At 44.2% G+C, this 25262-nt stretch overlaps 1 protein-coding gene across 2 annotated transcripts in view; it reads right to left on the bottom strand.

The window, feature by feature from the left end:
- The window catches only part of BMP7 (bone morphogenetic protein 7), a 79313-nt gene that overhangs the window by 18034 nt on the left and 36017 nt on the right, over positions 1-25262 (bottom strand). For both annotated transcript variants that reach the window (XM_083447004.1, XM_083447003.1), the window contains exon 2: positions 4443-4635. In XM_083447004.1, coding sequence (XP_083303130.1) covers positions 4443-4635 — 193 coding nt within the window. The remainder of the gene's footprint in view (positions 1-4442; positions 4636-25262) is intronic.

Raw genomic sequence — 25262 nt, 5'->3', positions numbered from 1 at the left:
GACAAGTAAACATAGGATGATATAGAGGAGAGACGTCACCCCTGCTAATAAACTGAGCATCTCAGGGGCTGAACAGGAGAGGCAGAGCAACAATGCAACCTGTGAACACACAACCACATGCACTTACTTTCAGACGTCAGGTCCAACTATAAAAGCTTCCATATAAATATACTGCTCTTAGAGCTAATATATGCCAATCTTGCACAAACAACCACAACATCTATGTTTATACTACTAGCCCAGATATTGTGGCTGTTTGTGCAAGCTTGGTAATTGGATATGCAAACACGGCACCTTCAATTTCGGTCTGTTTTGCTGACTCTCATGTATCATCTTGCCAAACATCTTGTGCACACTTTGCATAGATATTTGTGTAACTAATTACTTTGCGATCATTCCAACAGAGGCAAAGATGAGACCAGCTGTGTGTTCATGAGACAGCCTTAGGAACCCAGGAAGCTGTTGGACCACTGGCTGGCAGCAGCTCCCCAAGTTTTCAGACCCAGGACTCTCCCAGCCCTACCTGGAGCTGCTGGGGTTTGAGCCTGGGACCTTCTACATGCAAAGAAGATGCTCTACCAATAGGCCATTGGAGGGTGGCACTCCTTGTCTTTCTGGGATAACATTGTGGCAAGGGGGTGCCCCCCCCATCCTGTTCCCGTGTGTCGCTTCCATGCCCCCTGCCAGAAATAACTCTGCTCCAAATGCCAGTTGCTAGGGGACTGAAGAAGCAACGAGAAAGGACACTCTGGCCCCATGCACCAGCCAAAGAAACAAGACCTCACTAATAATAATATTTATCCTGCCCATCCGGCCAGGTCTCCTCAGCCTCTCTGGGCGGTTCCCAACCGAATATTAAAAACATGATAAAACATCAAACATTAAAAACTTCCCTGAACAGGGCTGCCTTCAGATGTTTTCTAAAAGTCAGGTAGTTGTTTATTTCCTTGACATCTGATGGGAGGGCGTTCCACAGGGTGGGTGCCACTACTGAGAAGGCCCTCTGCCTGGTTCCCTGTAACCTCACTTCTCACAGTGAGGGAACTGCCAGAAGGCCCTCGGCACTGGACCTCAGTGTCCGAGATGAACAATGGGGGTGGAGACTCTCCTTCAGGTATACTGGGCCGATCTTACCCTTTCCTGAATCATGGGACCAACTGCTACTCAGGCAAGATCAACCCACAAGGGGCAATCAGCCTGACTGAATATAAATGTTTGTAGCTCATCACTTTGTTCCAGCTTCAAAGAGCTGAATCTCCCTCCTCTACCTTCTTCCCGACTTTCCTTTTCCATTGTGGGTTTTGCCTGTTTAGTTTGTAAACCTGATGGCAGGACTCTTTTTCATTATAGCTATATCACTATATAGCTTCTGGTATATGCTGAAGACGTACCTCTTTGCCCTGGCTTTTGTCAAGAGGTGTCTATTTTTAGGACCCATCTTATTTTTGTGACTGTTAAGTTGTTTTGAACTGTTTTTGCTATTGTGTATTAATATTATGCTACCCACCCTGGGACCTTTGGGTGAAAGGCTGGTAAATTAATAAATAATAATAATAATAATAATAATAATAATAATAATAATAATAATAGTGGTGGTGGTAGTAGTAGTAGTAGTAAATGTGGTGAGCCACTTTAGGAGACAATAACTGTTAAATAGTGGGTAGACATAGCAGACGATGCAGCGATTCTTCAAACAGCTCTTGTTTATTCACAGGCCATTCACAAGAGAACTGAACTGAAGGGCTCAGTCATCCTGCTCATATAGAGCTCCAGTACCACGTTACTGTAACAACTTTCTAAAACTATCCAATCACTGAACGTCACTTTCGATCGTTCATTTGCATAACTATCTACAGTATCCCCCTGCTGGCCCAGGGTGAGAACTTCAGTACATAACAATAACTATCTGAAAAGAGTTATAAATGTATACCTCTTATTTAATGGTTTAATTATTTAACTAATTAAATGTGTGCCTCTTGTTTGTGAAATGCCTAAAAACTGAATAAAAAATTAGGCTCTGAACAAAAACAGAACCTGCCCAACAGACCAAGATTTCAACTTAGTAAAAACTGCATCTAATCTACGATACTTGAGATACATATTTTAGGACCAATAGCAGACTGCATGGCAGGTCAGCATTGCTTCAGGAAGGAGCCCCAGGAAGGAGAGGGGTAAGGTTAGCATGGTGCAAACACACTAGTAGGAGCCCTAGATTTACTCCGCTGATTTACTCTGGCAAACCAGAGCAGCACACGGAAGCGCCGTTTACCTTCCCGCCGGAGCGGTACCTATTTATCTACTTGCACTTTGACATGTTTCCGAACTGCTAGGTTGGCAGTATAAATATCTTTATAAATAAAATATTTTTATAAATAAAATATAATTGTTGATGGGAAAGACTTGCAATCAAGAAAGATCCTAGGGGTTAATAGGGCTCAAGAGCAAATAGCATTGGGATGGTTGGAAAAACAGCTTGACCCGTCGCTATAAGGCACCTTTTGAGGTTGCTTGAGACACACTTTGTAAGTCCAGGCCCCAGAGTTCCCTTTCCCCCTTATAAAAGGCCAGCCTGGGAAACAGACAATGCTTTTGAGGCCTCCCTCTACTGGTTTGCATCAAGGAGACCACACAACTCGTTCGCCAGGTTTCTGCCACTGAAACGCATCCTGGGGCTTTCAAGTCATAACCAACATCTGACCGAAGGACGCCCACAGGAAGCAGGGATGAGAAAGCATTGCTCTTGGACTCAAACACCAGCATCTGGTGTGGAATTTCCAGAGGTGAAAGGCTCTCATGCTTCCTTTACTGCTTGACTCATCTCCTTCACCCACAAACCACGATTCACGAAAGTTTAAAGGGGGAGGGAGAGAAACGGGGAGAAAAGCAGCCACTTCTTGAAAGCCACTGCTTTTATTATTAAACCTACACAGGGGAAAAAATTCCAGCCTTTAAGAAAGAAAAGCTCCCATGCCGACATGACGCATGTCACTGCACGCCGTGAGTCAGCCTGGGAAATTGTATAATGCGTTTGTTTTCCTGTAGTTAGTTATAGTCCTGGGCAAACAGCAGGCCTGGAGGGGGAAGCCCTCAGTGAGAGAGATCAAAGGGAGTCCTCCTTACCATATGCACACACTTTTGGAACTTTCCTACCCTGGTGACCAATAATTTTACTCTACAGCAATAATGGATTAGCGCTCCCTGCTCTAGCCTCCAAAGAGTGGGACCGAGTGCTGGAAGACGAGCGTCCGCGATCACGAAACTCCTTCCAAGCTAAACAACTCACTTCTTCCATCATCCTTTTTCGTCAAGAAAAACACCAACCAAACTCAATTTGTTATTCATCCGGTTTCCTAAATGCAGAAGGCGCAATGCAAAATAAAATCAAAGGGCATGCCAATCAATCAGTTACGCCGTACGAAAGTCACATTAAGTCAAAGGGGAAGGAAGGTTCCTCGCCCCGTTTCGCAACTAACGCTGAGCAGCGTCGGGCAACTGGCAAGATTGGAGTCAGGATCCAGCCCGTGCTTTCCGAGCCTCCAACCAAGCCTGGTGCAAATGTGTGCATGAAAAGGCTTTGGGTGAACCAGGTCTCGAGGAGGGTCTCTCTAGTATCTGGCCTAATAAGCCCTCTTTGAGTGCTCAGCTATAAGATATAACAGCAGTGTCTGTGCAGTTGGGTCAAGCCAGACACCTGTGAAAACAGAGCCACTCATCAGTCTTACTGTTCACTCGAGTCCAAGGCATCTCTCCCAGCCTGCCTTCAGCCAGCCTGCCCAAGATGGATCTCTCTTTCTCTTTTTTTGTCCCTTCTTCTTCCCAGCACACCTAGTTAAAAACACCCTTTTCCTGTCAGCTCACACCCAGTTACCCTAGCAACCTTCCAAATCTCCCGTCTCTGTTCACACCTCAGGGAAGCAGGGAAGGACAGGTCTCTTGCATTCCCAGTGGCCCTCAGTTAATGTCCTGGTCGGGGTTTTTTTGCATAGGCTAGCCCAGGAAATTCCTCTCCATGTTATATTTCTCTCTTCACATTTCAAATAATCAAAACCTTTCTATTCTAATCTTTCTGCCAGGTCCACAAACTGGCACAACATACATCGAAATATGTCAGTCCTTGATTCTCTTAGACCAAGGCTGAGTTCACCCTATGTGTGCTTCTCAGCTGCCACCTTAAGGGATAGTTTGCATGTGTGAAACAGCCATTGTGGATCAACAACCATCACAGACAGAGCTTTCAAATTGCTTTGCATCTTCTCAAACAGTGACAGTCTGAAAAGGTTGAGTTTACACATTCAGATATGAGAATTATGGGATGAGATGCCATGCAATTGTTCCAGCCACTCGCGCAATTATTGGCTCTTGTCTTTACACATACATACACAAACACACACACACACACACACACACCCAGCTCAGGCTGGGGTCTTTCCTCAGTCACTCACCTTCCTGGGTGTTCCTGGAGGACCTGGTAGACACTGATCTGGAATGTTTCATTATCAAAACGTTCTCGGATATAGTCCTTGTAAATCCGAAACTCAGCAGCAGTCACTGTTTCACCCTCGGGGATTCTGGAGAGGTCAAACCGGAATTCGCGGCGATGGCTGCGCTGGTGATAGAACTCCTTGTCATGCTCCACTGCAAAAACAAAACACACACTTAATGGCACCCGTACTTTTTGGGCGAACCATAAAACATCCTACTTCTATATGAGCAGAGTGGTATATGTCTGAATGTGGACACAGACAATGGGGGAGGGTATGGTTGGGTAGGGATTCTACCAACAGTATAGAGACCCACTACTCTTGCAGAAAAATATTTAAGAGGGTGCACGTCTGGTGTACAGACATGCTGACTGTACGAGGAGTGTGCACTCCAGCTCTCCAGCAGTGTTAAGAAACTGAGATATGAAAGCTAGGAGCTAAATGGCACCTTAAACCTAGGTTATAGGCACTACAATGGAATTTCTAGGCGTGCTTTTTTAATAACAAGAATACAAAGCTGAAAAAGAATGAACTGCAGTTAAAACCTTATACAGTGGTGCCTCGCAAGACGAAATTAATTCGTTCTGCGAGTCTCTTCGTCTAGCGGTTTTTTCGTCTTGCAAAGCAACCCTATTAGCGGCTTAGCGGATTAGCGCTATTAGCGGTTTAGCGGCTATTAAAGGCTATTAAAGGCTTAGCGGCTTAGCAGATTAGCTGCTAAAAGGCTATTAGCAGTTTAGCGGCTTAGAAAAAGGGGGTGGGGAGCGAAAAAAAATCTCAAGACTCGCAAGACATTTTCGTCTTGTGAAGCAAGCCCATAGGGAAACTCGTCCTGCGAAGTGCATCGAAAAACGGAAAACCCTTTCGTCTAGCGGGTTTTCCGTCTTGCGAGGCATTCGTCTTGCGGGGTACCACTGTATTCATTTTTCACATGGTCTAGTCCTCATCTAAGACTGCAAAAAAACCCAAAACCATACTTCCCCTGCCTGCCCCCATAATATGAGGGTCCCTTCTCCAGTAGTCAGAGAGTGGCTGGAAGTGGGGAGGCAGTGGCAGTTTTAATGTGAAACCTTAGGTGCAATACTGCTTGCATTAATGAAATTCCCTGTCCCAAAAAGTGCCTAGAACAATGGAAACGCTGCTCTCCAGCCTGCATAGAAGTCGGCACATCTCTTTAAGCACCAGTAAGATACATTCAGTACATGGGAATATAGTTAACAACCGGTCTACCACCCATAGGCAGTCTTATGCTCAACTTGTAGAGGCTCCCCACATGATTTAGAACCCTGGAGGGTGATTATAGAAGAAGTTGCCCACTTCAAATTTCTCCACCAACCTAGATGGCTTTAAAAGAGGACTGGACCAATTCATGGAGGAGAGGCATGTCAAAGGCTACTTGATGTTTCCGCTCTGCTCCCCACAGTTGGAGGCAGTAGTGCTTCTGAATACCAGCTGCAGGAAACCACAGGAGGATGGAGGGCTCCTGAGCTTGTGTCCAGCTTGTGGGGTTTCCACTGGCATCTGGTGCTGGGCTAAGTGGGCCATTGGCTTAATCCAACAGGCTCTCACTGAGAGCAACAGGCATAGAGAAACAGAGGGCAGCCCCCCACCTTTTCACATGAGCAGACACCCAAACAATTTAGATGGTATGTCCCATGGAGGACCTTACGGTCTTCAAACAAAACACCTTGGAGGTCCTGGGCCACAGAGAGGTTAGGCTGGCCTCAACCAGAGCCACGGCTTTTTCGGCTGTGGCTCCGATCTGGTGAAACGCTCTGTCACAAGAGACTAGGGCCCTGCGGGACTTGACATCTTTCCGCAGGGCCTGCAAGACAGAGCTGTTCCACCAGGCCTTTGGCCAAGACACAGCCTGACCCCCTCCTTTAGTAATTCTTCACAGAACTCTAGCCCAATGGTTGCTATTAATTTGATTTGAACTGATTTTATAATGAATTGATTTTAGAATGCTGTACTATTTTACTGTTGTTAGCTGCTCTGAGCCCAGCTTTGGCTGGGGAAGGTGGGATATAAATAATAATAATAATAATAATAATAATAATTATTATTATAATTATTATTATTTTGCCAAGGCACAGGTATCAATGTATGACTAGGTTGCTTTTACCCAGGAGGGGGCAAAGCTGGAGCACCAACCAGAGTTGATAAAAAGCACAACTGGGCACAGATGCCCCAGGGCTGCACCTAAACGGCTCTCCCGGGCTGTGAAATTGAACGCAACCCCATCAAGAGCAGGCAAAGCACAGCCTCTGAAGTCAAATGACTCAAGGACCATCAGCACTTCCAGCCTGTCTGGACTGAGTTTGCTCGTTAGTTTCATCCACATGCACATTAATGGCTCCAGGTGCATCTGAGTAAGAATTCCTTACTGACACAGACATCCGCCTGCTGGCCAAACACCTTTACAAAGATCATGGAGTTACTGAAGTGGCAAGGAAGCAAGCGCTAGATAGCAGACTGAGGTAAGGAAACAAGTGCTAAGAATAAACAGAAATATATGCCTAACGAGCCTGTCTTTTAGCAGGGCTGCCATGGGCAGCTGCATGACCTCTGTGACTCATGTACCAGGGTCCGTTGCTCCCAATGACCCTATAATAGTTGAGTCACCAATCAGCGGGGGTAAACTTGAAGGGCACATTACAGATCTTAGTAATACCTTTGAATCATCTGACGTTGGCTCTGTGGCTGTCTAGTTCCCATCCTCTGCAAAGGATACTCGCACAGAATAAAAGCTTATCGCCAGCATCAGACTCTCTAATGAAGAGTTAGCTGGACTCATTTATTCAAGGCTAAATTAACCATTATGTAAACATGCCATAGGATGGCACCAACATCTCTCAGTTACAACCCATACAGTTTGCTTCTTATCATTTCATGGATCTTGTTGTTTCTGCCTCTTGGTTGTGCAGTCTGCTCCCGAGAACCTTCATAGGAACATAGGAAGCTGCCTTATACACACAGTCAGCCCATGTAGTTTAGTATTGTCTACACTGACTGGCAGCACCTCTCCAGGGTTTCAGGCAGGGGTCTCTCCCAGCCCCAGTTGGAAATGTGAGTAATTGACCCTGGGACCTTCTGTACCCAAAGGTGATGCTCTGCTACTGAGCTACAGCCCTTCCCTCCATGTTGCACCCCTACATACATTAAATATCACTTTCTCCCTCCCATAGTAACTGGTTTGCATTTTCACTGTCCCCCACCCTGCAAGTCACCACCACCTTTTGTTTGCTCTGCATTTGCAAAAAGAAAAAAAACCCAAACGTTTTATTTTCTTTATTAAAATATTTCTAATCAGCCTTTCCACTGCAAAAATGGACTGCACCCCACCCGTCCCACCAAGGCAGCTAACAGTTAAATCATAAAACCCAACAAAATATCATGCCATTAAACGGAATTAAAAACAGCAGCAAATGCAGAACAGCCTAAAAGGCCGCAATGGCTCGCATGACAAAAACAAAGGGAAAGAAAATGGCCAACATGTGCTTCCTTCATCCATGGATGTGCAAAATTAGACTTAAAAAGCAAAAGGTCAGAGGTCTATGGCTGCGCCATTCCAGGCAGTCTTTTTCTGTTAACTGGGTGTACTTGTTACTTGTTTGTTATGGAGAATGCAACTGTTCTTCCTCCAAGCTGTGCTTGATGAAGTTTACACATTCTAACCACAGAGCTTTGTTGCTGGGCTGATATACCTCTCTTCCCATCCACCCCGACACAACCTCGGCCACAGCTGAAATGGGGCTGCGAGTCTCTGGCACCACCAGGTCATTGCCTGGGCATCGTCACTGAGATCTCCGACCTTCCCTCATCCCAGTGCCACTTTCAACAGTACTTTCAAAGGTGTGATTATAAATTACTGTTCTTGTTTGAAGTCTTATCAGACGGGTTGCCCTCAAACCAAGCCACTAATGGCTAGGTTCTAGCTCCACTGTCGGAGATGGTTTGCTTCTGAATCGTAGTTGCTAGAAACGCTTCCAAAGCCTTACTCCTGTTTTTAGGAATGGTGGCATTAAAAAAAAAACAACCTAATAAGGGAATGATCTAGTCTCACCATAGAGGCAGAAGTGTACATGGATGAGCCGGTCTCTCCACCTCAACTTGAAGAAGAAGAAGAGTTTGGATTTGATATCCCGCCTTTCACTCCCTTTAAGGAGTCTCAAAGCGGCTAACATTCTCCTTTCCCTTCCTCCCCCACAACAAACACTCTGTGAGGTGAGTGGGGCTGAGAGACTTCAAAGAAGTGTGCCTGGCCCAAGGTCACCCAGCAGCTGCATGTGGAGGAGCAGAGACACGAACCCGGTTTCCCAGATTACGTAACTACCGCTCTTAACCACTACACCACACTTGGAACATGAGTAACCTGCATTGTGCAGAGATGGAAGACCAACTGAAGGTGAACAGCTTTTCTGTTTCCTGTAAATGCCCACCGTGCTCCTTAACGCTGAAGGGGAGCAGGGGAAGAGCCCTATATCAAACTGCAGCCCAACTGGAAGTAGATCAAATTGCTAATAATTTTTTGTTGGCTTCAAAACTGATCACCCTGCTGCCCCAGATAACAGGGGGAAAACAACAACAGAAAAGTAAACCTATTCCTACCTTTTAATTGCACATTTCTAGAAGTAGGGCAGGTTTCATTTGTGACAATAACTCTGGAATAAGCAACATGAAGTAACAAGATGTGGTCACCAACTTTGAAACCATCTTAAAAAGCAGAGACATCACCTTGCCAACAAAGGCCCATAATGATGTATGGAAGTAAGAGCTGGACCATAAAGACGGCTGATCGCCGAAGAATTGATGCTTTTGAATTATGGTGCTGGAGGAGACTCTTGAGAGTCCCATGGACTGCAAGAAGATCAAACCTCTCCATTCTGAAGGAATTCAGCCCTGAGTGCTCACTGGAAGGACAGATCCTGAAGCTGAGGCTCCAATACTTGGGCCACCTCATGAGAAGAGAAGACTCCCTGGAAAAGACCCTGATGTTGGGAAAGACTGAGGGCACAAGGAGAAGGGGACGACAGAGGACGAGATGGTTGGATAGTGTTCTCGAAGCTACCAGCATGAGTTTGACCAAACTGTGGGAGGCAGTGGAAGACAGGAGTGCCTGGTGTGCTCTGGTCCACGGGGTCACAAAGAGTCGGACACGACTAAACTACTAAACAACAACAAGGGGCTAAGACAAGTCCATGGGAGGTAATGCAATCCATTACTCCCAGTCGCAAGGCCTACCTACATGCTGCCTCCAAGTTCAAAGGCAGCAAGCAAACCAGTGCTACTGTGCACTTACGCTCCTGCCTCTGGGCGACCTATAGGTTTCTGGTTGGCTAATCCTGCACCAGATAGGCCTTTGGGTATGATCCAAAAGGGCTCTTCTCAAGGGCAAGGATGCAACCTTATCCGTGCGGCATCAGATCATCATTAAACAAGGTAATCATTTTTTAAAAAATGATGCAACCATTTGCATGAACATGCAGATGGCATGAAGAGGAAAAACACGTTAGGCTTCAGAATAGCTGCCTCCCTTCCCCTGCTCCCTTCCCTCACCCCATTCTTTAATTTGACTCAGGACGTATTGCTCAAAGAACTTTCAGGATGCAACTCTCGATTGTACCACTCGCATGTACCCACGGGAAAACTTCTTACCGTGCTCTCCTGCCAGCTTTCCCGTCTGCTAAAGCAGCAACACCAATTTACAGGCAGGGCTGGGAAGATTCATTATTAAAGCCTTTGAAGATTAAATGAGCTATGCACAATGCAAGCACATTTTTATTCAAAGTGAAATGGCCTCACCAGTTTCCTCCCAGCTATTCCCAGAAAACAAATATCCCACAGCTAAATTGACATAGGAAGCTGCCTTTTAGAAAGTCGTAACATTCGTCTGCCTGGCCTGGTACTGTCAACTCTGTCTGGTAGCAGCTCAGACTAGGGCAGCCATGTGCCTTCCTTCACAGAGGACTATCCTCTATTTGAAGGCATCCTCTATCTGCTCAGTCCATGTTGCATTTTAAAGAAATGCCCCCCCCCAAAAAAAAATAAACCCCAGAAAGGGAGCACAAAGGGCTTTGAACTTGCCCATAAATACCGTATTTTTTGCTGTATAAGACTTATTTTTTCCCTCCTAAAAAGTAAGGGGAAATGTGTGTGCATCTTATGGAGCGAATGCAGGCTGCACAGCTATCACAGAAGCCAGAACAGCAAGAGGGAGATTCTGAGATTCAGAATATATATATTTTTTTGTTTTCCTCCTCCAAAAACTAGGTGCATCTTGTGGTCTGGTGCGTCTTATAGAGTGAAAAATACGGTAGTTAGTACCTGGGCAGCTGGGCAACTAACTTAGCAGGCAACCACTCACCTTCTCTGTGACCAGCTCGGTGACCAGCTGTGGTAAGAACATACAAGAGACCCATGCTGAATCAGGCCAGTGGCCCATCTACACAGTATCCTGTTCTCACAGTAGCCAGCTAGATGCATGTAGGAAGTCAACAAACAGGACCCAAGTTCAGCAGCATTCTTCCCAACCAAGAAACTAGTGTTCAGAGCTTTCACCTCCATGAGTTTTGTCCAATCCTCTTTTTAACCCATCCAATTCATGGTAAGATGTATTGCAATTCTATTTAAATGTGTGTGCGCGCACACACGCACACACACACACGTTTATGCAAATCTGTGCCCTCTATTTGGGGTGGTGCATTTTCTTTCTTTCTTTTTTTGGCGGATGCAAAAACAGGCTCCAAGTTCCCCTGCCATCCAAAGTAAGGTGGCTGGTGACCAGAGACAGGGTCTTGTCACTCACAGCACCCTTCCCGGAGAAATTCACTTCCAGCTTTCTTTCAAGTGCCATGGGAAATACAGTGGTACCTCAGGTTACAGACACTTCAGGTTACATATGCTTCAGGTTACAGACTCCGCTAACCCAGAAATAGTACCTCAGGTTAAGAACTTTGCTTCAGGATGAGAACAGAAATTGCGCAGCGGCGGCAGGAGGCCCCATTAGCTAAAGTGGTACCTCAGGTTAAGAACAGTTTCAGGTTGAGAACGGACCTCCAGAACGAATTAAGTTCTTATACCTTCTTTTGCCCAGAGATTTTTATCTGCCTGAATTTAGAGAGGTGGTTTTGGACTTATTGCTGCGGACTTCCAGGACACTTGACCTGGGGGCCATCAACATCCATGGGCCTGCCTCGTTTATGTCATCAGAACGACAACTGCATTGGGATGAATGGTGAGATACTCTGTTCTCAGCTGCGCAAAGAAAATTTTTATATATGGCAAATATTGTTAATTACTTGGCACACGAATTGTAAACAGTTATCCTGGCCTGTCTGCTTATGACACCTTCTTGACATTTAAACAGAACGTTTTAATGTGCAAAGCCCTTTTTGGTTTTGGGTCATGGTCCAATGAGATGATTAATGTGCTCCTATTCATGTGTAACAGCCCAGCTTCCCAGCAGCCCTCCCTGATACTGCACAATGCTGTTTCAATTCAGTGGCATTTGAAATACAGATTATGGCAGAGCGAGGGGGAATCCTCCATGCGAAATTATGCTATAAATTCCGTGTATGCCTCGGGATGACAGATCGTCTCTTGCTCATACTTACAACCAACCTGTGAGACAGATCACTATTATTCCTAGCTGTTGACTTCTGCGTAGGCCTGGCTGAACGTCAAAAATCCATTTCCATAACATATTTTGGTAGTTGCTGGTACGATCCGTCATGAGCAATTATATGTAGGCACAGAAAGTCTAGGCTGCTAATGACTAGACAGTTTCCTAATTGCAAAACATTTGGAACTGGCTCATAAATAAGCCCACAATAACTGTTGGCCTGTAAACAATTGCAGTGCTTTACCTGTTCTTGCATACCTAGTTCAGGCATTAGAATCTTTAATTCAATTTTATTTTTTAAAGCTACTTTTCTGGCTACTTGGAGGTGAGCCGTTTAAGCTACACGCAACGTTTGCAAACCGGGCTCAGGGCTACCGGGTCACACAAAAAAAACCCCACACGTTGCTATTCTTGCTAAGCATGTTCCAACTGGCGCTGCAGTTGTTTACTACAGGTTTGTTAGGTGCCTGGGGCCAGGGGAGAGCTGAACCCAGCGGTCAGACTCTGGCGCCTTGGCTTCTGCACCATGAGCTTTTGTTGTTTAGTCGTGTCCAACTCTTCATGACCCCATGGACCAGAGCACACCAGACACTTCTGTCCTCCACTGCCTCCCGCAGTTTGGTCAAACTCATGCTGGTGGCTTCGAGAACACCATCCAACCATCTTGTCCTCTGTCGTCCCCTCCTTCTTGTGCCCTCCATCTTTCCCAACATCAGGGTCTTTTCCAGGGAGTCTTCTCTTCTCATGAGGTGGCCAAAGTATTGGAGCCTCAGCTTCAGGATCTGTCCTTCCAGTGAGCACTCAGGGCTGATTTCCTTCAGAATGGAGAGGTTTGATCTTCTTGCAGTCCATGGGACTCTCAAGAGTCTCCTCCAGCACCAGAATTCAAAAGCATCAATTCTTCAGCGATCAGCCTTCTTTATGGGCCAGCTCTCACTTCCATACATCACTACTGGGAGAACCATAGCTTTTACTATACTGACCTTTGTTGGCAAGCTGATGTCTCTACTTTTTTAAAGATGCTGTCTAGGTTTACACCATGAGCACCCTGCTCCAAATGCAAACCTATCAGGTCTTCGCTTCATGGATGCCATCTAGGCTGTGGTGCCAGCAGGAGAGGCTGGGGTGGTGAGGTGAAGCTGAGGAGTTACACACACACACAAACCAGCAACAACAGCACTACAAATTACCTGGATGGGTCGGGGCCAGGATGGCAATGAGGCTGTGCCAGCATTGTGGTGAGGTTGGCACTGGCAGAGCCAAATGAGCACTCTCGTGGGTACAGCCTCAATCTCGCTGCTGGCCACCCCATCCTTTTCTGTTGTTTGAACACAAAGCTCCTGCTGTCTCTGATTGCTGAATATGACTCTGGGACACAACTGCTGTTGCGTTTTAACTCTCCACCTGCACTAGGGATGGAGGAGAATCCTGTTCGGGACACGGTTTTCAGCAAGCCAGCTGCACTTGTTTCTTCGTAATTATTCAGATTTCATTCTGCAAATTTTGCGATACGGTTCTTGGCTCAAAAGATGTACCCAATGCCTTTTAATTTTGAATAAAGTATTACTGGAAATAACTGGTTGGGCTGAGGAATAGCTTACCTGTGTGGTTGGTGAGAATGTAGAAGAGAGTCTCTTGGATGTGGGGACAAATCTCGGAGAGCCTACTGTAGTTATTTTGTTTAGGGGAAGTTGGGGTGCAGCTTCTACCGTAGTTATTTTGTTTAGTTATTAATGATGCCTTTTTGTGGAGTTCATTGTATTTTTGAATTTGATTTTTTTTCCCCTGCATTTCATATTTAAGAGGAAATTTTGTTCTCTGGTTAATTATGCTGCTCTAAATGTGAGCTTTATATTTGACCTTCATCTGTAAAGTTTTAATTTGATTTTTTGTAATGCTTTGTTTGATACTTAAATTCAGTGATTTTCTTCTGGGGGGATGCAGGGGTAAGCATACCCCTAAACATTTTGTGAATCATTGTACTTTTGTCCATTTACTGTATTTATTTTTCCTGATTTGAACTATAAAATGGTGATTTTCTTGGGTCAAAATAAGACATTTTTTGGAGGGGGGGAAAGCACTGCTTAAATTTAAGGTTGGAAATAGAGAGACATAGAGGTATAGAAGAGATTTTTTTGAAATAATACACACATTAAAATGTGCATTCTGTGACAAAATATTTAAACACAGACTTTTGTGGACATTTTTGTTTTTTTAAAAAAATCAGGGATTAATGTGGAACCAAGTCAGGAAAAAATTGCAAATGAACACAAGCAAAATTGACATGGGCTGGATCCGTCCATTCCTAAACTGTATCCTTTGGATTCATGGTCGGTTCCTCACGTCCAGCCTTAGGACATGACTGCCTGCAGCCAGAGACTAGCTGAAGCCTGTGACAAAAATTTATATGAAATCATAGGATTAAATTATTAAATCCAATGTGGTATAAATTATGATAGCCAATCCAGGAATAGATCACTTTTCATATTTTGTTTTCCAGCAAGAATCTCCCATGAATCCTCACTTTCCTGGGACATAGTAAAAAGGCACATTGGGGCATCACAGGGGTCAGCAACTACTAATCCACCAATTAATGAGGATGTAAGTGGATATGTAAAACTGAAAGAGAAGAAGGGAAAGGAACAGACAATGCAGATAGGTTCAAAATAATTACTTCTGGGAGTAATTATGCAAGTTTTAGGACGGATGGGGAAAAATATGTTTGAATGCAGAGATTAATTTTCCAACATCTTTTGCTACGTATCAGAATAGTGGTTTGGGTATGTAATTGAATAAAAAAATAAATCCCCAAAGACCCTTCCAGCTAGGGTTTATTAGTTCTCCCGCCCCATATTTCTCCTTGCTCCCTGGATATATTTGCTGACCCAGAAGTAACAAATCCTTTCAGAACTAATTTATGGGAAACATGGACCCTCAATCAGCATCTGCTAGGTGACTGCAGTGCCTCTTATAGCCTAGTTAAGTGTTTAAAGAAAAATATGCTACACCATCAAGAAAGAGCCCAATGGGACCTACAAAAGTATTATGGAGGCTTAAACTTCCCTGAATTCATACTGCTTTAGTTCTAACATTTGGGGAGCGGGGGAGAAAAAATGGGGGAACGGCAACAGTGCCCTGGTTCGCACATCACGTTAAAACATAGTTTAACCAGTGCTTTTTCCCCCCCTAGAAAAATAGGTGCTGGTACTCATCATGAAGTTGTTACAGTAAGTGCCACACTTTTTAACACACCCTTGAGCATGAAAAAAACACACAGAGTTTAACTATGGTTTAGCAGGCACAAGCAGTGTATTGGTGCCTGCAATTCAGAAGTCCCCACTTTCCTCCTCATGCTGGCAACAGCAAACCACAAGACTTGGTTCGCTGTGTCATCAGAACCAGGGGTTGTGGTTTGGTTCTCTACAAATAAACCAGGAACAGTAACCATGGTTTGTTTTTGGCTTACTGGTCCATGGTTTACTTGATGGGAGGTGCAAGGCAGGGACTTTTGAGCAATGTGCACAGCATGCTGCTAATTCACCTTAAACCATATTAAGTTCAATTATGTGCAAAGGCAGCCAGTTATATGTACGATCACACACTCTTGTGAGTTCTGCAAACCCGTAATAAATCACTTTGGTGCCCTGCACAGTCCCTATCTTTAGTAGTTCTGGAATCATGTTAAATTTGTTTATGTAAACTAAAGCAAGGAAACACTTCATAACAGGTCATGTGGTTTAGAGTATATTCAGAGGAAATAAGCACATTTGTTACCCAATTAAATAAATCTTAATTCCCTTTTTTTTTTAATTGGCCACACTTATTTTAACTTTTGTACATCTTAAATTATAGTTGTTTTTCTTAGTGATCATTTTATTACCTTATCCTTTTCTTGCAAACCTCTTTAGAGGTTTCTGACAATCAAGCAGTGTAGTAATGTAACTTTTTGAATGTTGTAAGCCACCTTGAGCATGCTTTTAACTCTGGAAAGGAGGCATACTAATAAAGTGAATGATTGATTACACCTGTGAGACCTTTTGTAAGTAACCCAATAATCACCCATTCATGGCTGAAACGGGTACCTTTCTCTCCTCCCCCCCCCCCATGTGTTTGTTTGGCTTTGTCTTGTATCCTCCTTGATCCCACTTGCACTTCCTGTGCTACCCGATTAACAATTAACCCTAGGAAGCAACACATGCATTATTTACAAATCCCTACTTGACCTTCTTGTTTGATTAGTTAAACCTTAAACAACCACAATGATGCTTTCTGTTTCAGAGAGTTTGTTCAACTCAGGGGGGTGTTTTTACCTGAATTTTCTCCATTCTAACCACACTAAAGGGATGCGGGTGGCCCTGTGGGTTAAACTACAGAGTCTAGGACTTGCCGATCAGAAGGTCGGCAGTTCGAATCCTCACGACGGGGTGAGCTCCCATTGCTCGGTCCCTGCTCCTGCCAACCTAGCAGTTCGAAAGCATGTCAAAGTGCAAGTAGATAAATAGGTAACGCTCCGGCAGGAAGGTAAACGGCGTTTCCGTGTGCTGCTCTGGTTCGCCAGAAGCAGCTTAGTCATGCTGGCCACATGACCCAGAAGCTGTACGCCAGCTCCCTTGGCCAACCCCAGAGTTGGCCATGACTGGACCTAATGGTCAGGGGTCCCTTTACCTTTACCTTTAACCCACCCTGGTGTGACCTGCCGCATAGAGGAAGTGCCATACTGTCAAGAAATGAAGAGAGGCACTTGCTAGCAATCGCAGTTATCACGACAGAGCTAAAAAAAAAATGATTCTTTGCAACTATGTTGGAAATTGTTGCTTAAGTGTGACAGACGTACTGTACGCTCTCCACAAAGCCACACACCGCCCAGATAACCAGATAATTGTGAGCAGTCAGCAATAAAGAAGCACATGTAGACAGCCCCCACATTCTGAGACATTTTACATAGTGACTGCCTGTTGCACCCTCCACTTTTTCAGTGCAAGCACAGTAACTGGACACTACATTTTAGGGAGTTTCTGCAGTCTAATGGTTAGAGTGTCAGGCTCGGACTGAGGATAACAAGGTCTAAATCCCCACTCAGCTATGAGGCTCACTGGGGGACCACGAACCAGTCACTCCTTCCAAACTCTATGATTCAGCCTAACCTACTCACAGGGTGGTTTTGAGGATAACATGGGAGAGGGAGGGCCAGCTATACCACCTTAAGCTCGCTGGATATGAAGGTAGGATATAATAGAATGATGCTCTTTAATGGGACGCTAGCACCGGCTAAGACATGCTGGAGAACAGCAACAATTGACAAAAGACAGACATAATATATTACAAGGACAGGAAGAAACCTTATGGACACACAGGAAGAAGAGAGTTTGAATGCTTCATCTGTAGGTGCAGGGATCATTCAATGTGTCAATACGAATGGAAGTCGTTAAAACTGCAGCTGCGATATAAGGGACTGGTATCTGGACCAGAGCGTAATTGAAATTTATAAGACTTTGGAATGCAGAAACCAAGAAAATCATCAAACCATTAATTCTAGCACGTGGGGGGCCACCTAAATTGTATAATTTGGCATCTCAATTATTGGTATTATTAATTGTATTATAATTTGACATTGTTATAATGAGGCTATTACTGGATTGTTGTAACTGAAAACTAATAAAAATTATTATCAAACAAACAAAATAATGATTATTTAAAACACACACACACACGTCCTTAAAATTAGCTTCTCCAAGATCTTGACCACCATCCTGTTTTGCAGGAAATGCCGATACAATACTTTTTGAAACACTATTTCTGTTTTTTCCCCCTAACGCATTGGGTTGTATCAAAACCATTAGTTGCTTTTTAGTCCCACTGAAATCAGTGGGACAAGTTTGTCAGTTAAGTCAATGGGAATAATGCACAACTTTTATTGTTGCTATCCTATTATGTGAGGTGCGTTGGACACAGCTTTTGTGGGAAAGTGGAATATAAAATATTATTGCCGTCCGTCTTTGGTTCCACAGAGTAATTCAAAGCACTGGAAAGACTACATGGGATTGGTTTCCAACAACTGAGTGGTCAAGATCTCTCCACAGAACTGTGCCTGCCACCGACTGCACTAGGCCTACTGTTAAATCTTTTAATAACAGTGTGCTGTTCTGAGCAGCAGTTCATCAAGACCATCAAGGCCTAACCAGTCTGACTGCACCCCAGTAATTGAAATTTTCTCTCACTTCTCATGCCAGCAATGCAACTGCAGTGGGAATTGCAAACAAAAACCTTCCCTCTTTATGCATGAGCACCACATGACATGTGGGAACCATGGACCAGTTTCATTCCCAGGACTGCTGCTTGCTGAGCCAAAACCAAAGTCATTCTACCAGCAGTAAAACTGGGGGTATGACCACTGCCGGCCAACGTGAGACAGACTGCAGCAGCTAGTTGCTCATTAAAAAAGGTAAAGGACCCCTGACAGTTAAGTCCAGAGATGAACGACTCGGGGGTTGCGACGCTCATCTCGCTTTACTGGCCGAGGGAGCTGGAGTTTGTCTGCAGACAGTTTTTCCAGGTCATGTGGCCAGCATGAGTAAGCCACTTCTGCTGAAACCAGAGCAGCGCACAGAAACGCCATTTACCTTCCCGCCAGAGCGGTACCTATTTATCTACTTGCACTGGCATGCTTTCGAACTGCTAGGTTGGTAGAGGCTGGGAGAGAGCAACGGGAGCTCACCCCATCATGGGGATTTGAACCACTGACCTTCTGATCGGCAAGCCCAAGAGGAATGGGAGCTCACCCCTCATTATATCACTGCTAATGCATACTGAAGCCCAAGAAAGAGAGACAGCATTAAGGGGTGCACAATTTTTCAAAACCCTGAAAACTAGCCTTAGTAGACCATTTATTCTTCCTTTTCTGCTAGAGGTCAATGTGTGTTTTAAAATGATCTTACTGTAATAGTTCCACAGTGTAAATGTTCTGCAATATTCTAAGCATTCAAAATGTAAGGCAAGAGGATGAAAATATTCCTTTTGAAAAAATGTATTGTCTTGGATCTAAAGGGCAGTTTGCTCCACTGCAAGCCTGTCCCAAGGCAGTAAGATCTACAAGCGAGGCGAGGCTCTGTGACCCACTGATGTAAGAAGCGCCTCTGGTGGGGAGCCAAAAAAGAGGAGATTTTTAATGGCTGGACACCTGGATTTTGGTATCTGCTCCCTAGGGAGGTTTGCCTCCCCAAACCCTTTTTGATGGCATTCCACTGGTGGCAATAACCAAACTCTTTGCCCACTGGCCTGTCACCTGGCATATTTTATTGGGGTGTTTCCTTTGCTGCTGGGAGATAAGGCTAGTGCTATCTTTGTATTCCCAGCAGCCCATTTCTCTGGGGCATCCTTTTTTATGGTGTGCTAGAGTTTTGCATTCTGACGAATTCTCTTTCTCATGGTTATTGCCGTATTGTTAAGCCGCCTCCAGCAATTCTCTTTATGTTGAAAGGGGCAGGCATATTTGTAGCAAATAAATATAACGAAATGTGGGCTTCTCCTCCCAACACCAGTAAGAAGACCCAAAGAGAAAGAGGGCAGAGCAGTTCTTTCCTTCCACTTAAAATGGTAGTGCGCTGGAGAGAGAGAGAAGGAAACAGCCCAACAGGAATGTGCATACAATTTTGAGTGTGCGCACACATTTCAATGCCTTGTCAGCTTCTTTCCTTCCCCCAAAAACACCATAAGGGATTTGCGAAGGACTTTTAATCTCTCCGTCCCCACCCCAACTCCTAAACCTTGAGTTCTGGAATTCCCGAAACTAAAAGATAAGCAAAGGAAAGACAAAGGAGTCTAAAGACTAAAACAAGGTATTACACGCACAAACACCATGCATTGTCATCTCCAGCATAAAGGCAATTCTATGTTCCCCATATCAATTGATGAAGGGTCTCAGAACATATGGAGATGTGCACCTTCTATTCCTGGCACCAAAGTCAAGTGTCCCCTTTTGACCACACATCTGATGTCTGTGTGTTCAGTTGATCTCATAAAAGGGCTCCTACACATGTACAGAGATCCACATCAGGGGGGAGTGGCATCTATGCAACTGGAAACCTTGAGCAATCGGGGTTTTCAATGTTGTGGAAGCCCCTGCACACCAACAGTCAAACTGGTGAAGATCAGGGCCATGGTCAGAGCATCACATAATGGGACGTCACTAGTCCGTATTGTTCTGCTCTTCACACACAAACCCATTTCTTCAGGGTGAAAGGGGCTGGTGTTGCATCTTTGCCTGGTATGGCGGTACCTCCCTGTGTCATAGAATAACAGAATCACAGAATTGTAGAGGAGTTGGAAGGGACCACAAGGGTCATCTAGTCCAACCCACTGCAATGCAGGAAACCTTTGCCCAGCGTGGGGCTTGAACCCTTGACCCTGAGATTAAGAGTCTCATCTAATGGAAGATGGAACCTCAAATGAAGGAGAGGGAGGCAGACGGTGATGTGCAGAAGGATTACATTTATTCGCACAGATACAGCTAGGAGTGGTAATATGTAGGCCAAAGTTTTCCCAAATTTTCCTCCCCGAATTAAAAGTGGAGAAGCATGTGACACCCTAAAAGGATTGTTTTCAGAATGCATGGCAGTAAGAATTACCCTCTTTTTCTCTGAGTCAAGGCAACAAAACATCAAAAATCTAAAAACAAAATATCCTACACAAGCAACAAGTCAACCAATAAATCAGTAACAACAATGGCAAACATTTTACAGTTATACCCAAATTAAAATAACCACCAACCCCAAACTAAACATTTAACCAACCCCATCCCAACAAAAACAAAACAGAGGAACCAAAATTAGAAACATTTTAAAACATTTTAGCCAGTTGCCACAAACCAAGAGTTGTTGGTTGCTTACTCCGAGGCCGCCTCAGCTCCTGACAACCAGCACCCACTGACCAGCCCCAGAGTAGCCAGGGCTGCTGCAATGAACAGCTGTGCAAGCCTTTGGGAGGCAGAGATGCAAGAGGGCACCAGAGCAGGGAGGGAAAGAAAGAGGGACAGAGGCCAGTGTTGCCCTCGGAACCCCTGACCATCATTCAAGGCAACCCTGGGTGCCACAGCACACTGGCTGAAAACCACTGGAATATCCAATTCACCGCATGTACGGCACTGAAAGAGAATGTCATGAAAATGTTTTATAGGTGGTATATTACACCAGTAAAATTAGCAAAAATGTATAAGACTTGCAATAAGTGTTGGAAATGTAAAGAAAAAGATGGTTCATTCTATCATATGTGGTGGGAATGCAAAAGAGTGAAAGGCTTCTGGGAAATGATATATAATGAGTTGAAAAAGATTTTAAAATATACTTTTACAAAGAAACCAGAAGCCTTTCTGCTAGGTATCATAGGAAAAGAAGTTAAAAGAAAGGACAGTAAGTTTTTCCAGTATGCAGTGACGGCGGCAAGGGTGTTACTGGCACAGAAATGGAAACAACAAGAAATACCGACAGTGGAAGATTGGAGATCAAAGTTGTTAGACTACGCTGAATTGGACAAGATGACAGGAAAGATTAGATACCTAAGAGACCAAAAGTTTACAGAAAACTGGGGAAAATTTGTTGATTATCTGGAAAATATAAGTGAAAGCGAAATAACGCTAGAAGGTTTTAAAAGAGCACTGTGAAAATATGAGAGATATTGTCTAAAGGAAACGAAGGGAAAAGATTCAAACAATGACAATATAAAGGACAAGAAATGCGTAAACTAATAAAGACTACGAAAGATTTATGGAAAAGTTGAAGGAAGTCCAAAAAAGAAAGACTTTGAATATTGGAATGTGAAAATATTGTATATTTTGTTTTGTTTTGTTGTAAATTAATAAAAATTATTATAAAAAAAAAAAAGAAAACCACTGGAATATCCAGATGAGAAACATCCTCAGAACGAAAGAGACATAGCCATGAAGATCATGCCACTCTGCCAGGTTGCTGAGCAACACCTCAATCCACCCTTCCTCCTTGGCTAGTTGACTTTAACACTAACAGAATTAACCCTCGAGTTACAAACAGAATGACCTCTACTGCTGCGCTTCCAACAGTGCGGCGTGGGCATACTGGAAGAGGGCAAGGGAATTAGCAGTGATGACAGCAGCGATGAGGAAGCCATCCCATTCAAAGAGCCACTTTAAACCTGGAGCTGGCATTGACACCCCTTCTCTCTGAAATTCTGGTGTGCCACCCCAAATGGCGGCATTCAAAATAGTACATGTATGGGCCCGTAAGCTCTCCAAAGATGACAACCTTCATCAGCCCCAGCCAGCTACCCAATGGCCAAGAATGGTGCAAGTTGTAGCCCAAAACATCTGGACAGCACCAAGATGGAGCAGGCTGGTGTGCCACAATAATTTCCAGAAGGGTAGCTGTGTTACTCTGTTGTAGCAAAAAGAGAAGTCTGGCGGCATCTTCAGGATTCATATTAACAATGTTATGGGCCGAAATGTCTTTCTATCTCCGCTTGGTTCTTGACGTAAGTTATGAGGGTTGTTGCAAATAAAACAAAAAGTAGACAATGATTAAGGCAAAGTTACACAAGTTCGTCTTCATTTACCCCAGCCCCCTTGACAAAGAGATTTACATGCTTGGACCACAGAGCTGAATCAGCACTTTATAAAAAATAAGAATCCACAAATAAGGGTTCTGGAAGCAGAGTGCAGAAAATGCTCCACACTGTGTAACCAACGTGAAAATGTTTCTTTAATACTGTTAAAACAGTATTAGCGTGACACTGTCAAAAATTATGGGCACCAGCACAAGAGGCTTTAGGAAATCAACATACTGCGTTCATAGTCTCCAGTAAATTAATCTGATAATTAGTTCACTGCTGCAGCCCACGTGCCTGCTTTGAAAACACAGCCTTGCTCAAGTATTATCACTGGCATCCCACTAGCACCATGGTGTGCAAAACACAATACACTACCTTGCAAAGCAGGCCTTATTTCTGCTGTCCTTAGCCCAAATGTGACTTGTACTGTCAGGCAAAACCAAGCAACGTTCCTCAAGGGCCAAGTGCTAGTTACCAACCACCATGGCTTTGTGCTGGTGGAAATTATTTTTGCTTCTACACGGCAGGACACTGAATTTCTGCCAATCCCCTGAATTGCTGCAGCTCCCTTCCCCTCCCCCAACCCCGGGAAAACTTCCTGTAGGATGGTGGACCTTCCAGAACAGTATATGCAGAGGACTGCAGTAAATATAGGGGATATCAGTGAAAATCAAGTGCAAAATTCAAGCAAAAGCACCTTTCACAAGTGTAAAGCTAGCTCCAGACCAACTCCCTACGGCGTAAGTTTTCATCACAATAATGCTGTTGAAAACCAAATCATCTATCCTGTAACAGAGCCGAGACTTTCCTTTTCCTTCCATCACAAATGGCCTTCTCGCTTATATCACATCTGTAGCCAGACTGGAAGTAAAGGAACGTCCCTCCTGCTGAATGGAATGGGGGGAAGACATTTTCCATCTACACATGTATAAGCATTAGCTATTACTTTGTCAACAAATCCTCTTAATACAAACCATTTCTTATCATATACAGATGTTGAGGGGGGAGGGAGAACCTGAATACTGTAGTACAAGATTAAACACTTTAATGTCAACATGTGTGCCATGAAGCCATGAACAATGGTACCATTGTGGAGACACCAAGAAGTCGGAGCTCAGGGAAGATGGATTTAATTATCTCTCAAGCTGTCGTGTGTTCGTCTCAGGCGGAATCAAACTCCAGAAAATTAGTCTGTGCGAGCTTGAGGTAGCCATGGAAGACATGCCTTTCCAAGCTTACACCCAGAAGGACCTTGTTCCATCACCCAGGAAGGAACCAAGAACCTTCCTGAAGCTACAGGAAGTGATGAGATTGCATAAGGTTGGAAAGGACCACATCCTGCTATTCCATCTGTTACTCAGGAAGTCAGAAACTCTATTAAAAGTTCGAGTTGGATGACATTCGTATGAATAAGAGGAAGGCATCAGATGCTAGATGTTAGGGCAGATAAAGCAAAATGAAAAGAATTGCAAGCACAACAGAAGACGGAGCCACGCATACCCAGCTCTAGGTTGTTGGTTTGGCCAAGCTGCATCCTGCAGCAAAGAAAAATGTCTTCTCCAGTTTAAGCACTTCATTTTAAGACAGCAACGAAACAGCAATCAGACAAGCGAAGAGGAAAAATATGATAAAGGAATATCATGAGTTCTAGAAAAGCTTTGTTGAACTGGAGGTTAGGAAAGGCCTTTTAATTGTAGCAAGAGTCAAGACTGCCTGAAAGGGTTTTACTGCAAGGTGGTGCAGGGGAACAAATGAGGCTTTTCAATAATAGACTGAAGGATTGTTGGCAGTTGCTGCCCACATTGGAGAAGTTTAAGCATTATATTAATCTGGAAGAGGTAACCACAATCTTGTTTCTGTGTGTATGCATGCAGTGTGTGTGTGTGTGTGACTTAAGTGCCTTGGGGTGTAGATTTCGGCGTGCGGAACAATTTTTGCTCATTTTCCGCTTGTCGTTGTTGGTGCTGTGTTTGAGGGAATTTGCTATTTCCCTTAAGCTATATTTAGCTATGTCTGTAAGGGTTCAGTTTTAGAGGGGGTGAGGAGTTTCCAAAGTTAGTTTGTTGTCTTTGTGGTTATGTGGTGTCATTTAATGGTTTTGTTCCTCCTGGGGTTGTCATGTGGACTTAAATTTCTTTAAATTTGTTGTTGCTGCATTGTGCTACTGTCCTTCAGAAGCAGCAGTGCAATTGAATCTAAAGCAGTGTCCTTTAAACTTGGGCTCCCAGATGTTGTTGGACACCAGTTCCCATCAGCCCCAGCCAGCTTAGCCAATGGTCAGGGATGATGGGAGTTGTAGTTCAATAATATCCGGGAAGGCAAGGTTGAAGAACACTAGAAAACACCATTGCCTAACAGAACCAATGTGAGACAGATGGGGAAGAACAGATTTGTCTTGAGGTTGCCAGCTCTCACAAGAGATGGGGCTCCCTTGCCGTGCCAATGCTACGGGTGGAAAATGAAGACTATCAAGAGATGCAGGTGTGCACATACCTGTTTAGAGCTCCCTTTTACGCAACTTTGCTATACGAAACTATCTAATGTGTCATTTTGGCCAGAAAGAGAAGATGGGGATATATTAAGTG

The sequence above is a fragment of the Podarcis tiliguerta genome (assembly GCF_965153285.1).
Source record: "Podarcis tiliguerta genome assembly, chromosome: 6".
In the NCBI taxonomy this organism is placed as follows: domain Eukaryota; kingdom Metazoa; phylum Chordata; class Lepidosauria; order Squamata; family Lacertidae; genus Podarcis; species Podarcis tiliguerta.
This window is presented reverse-complemented; position numbering and strand designations above follow the sequence as displayed.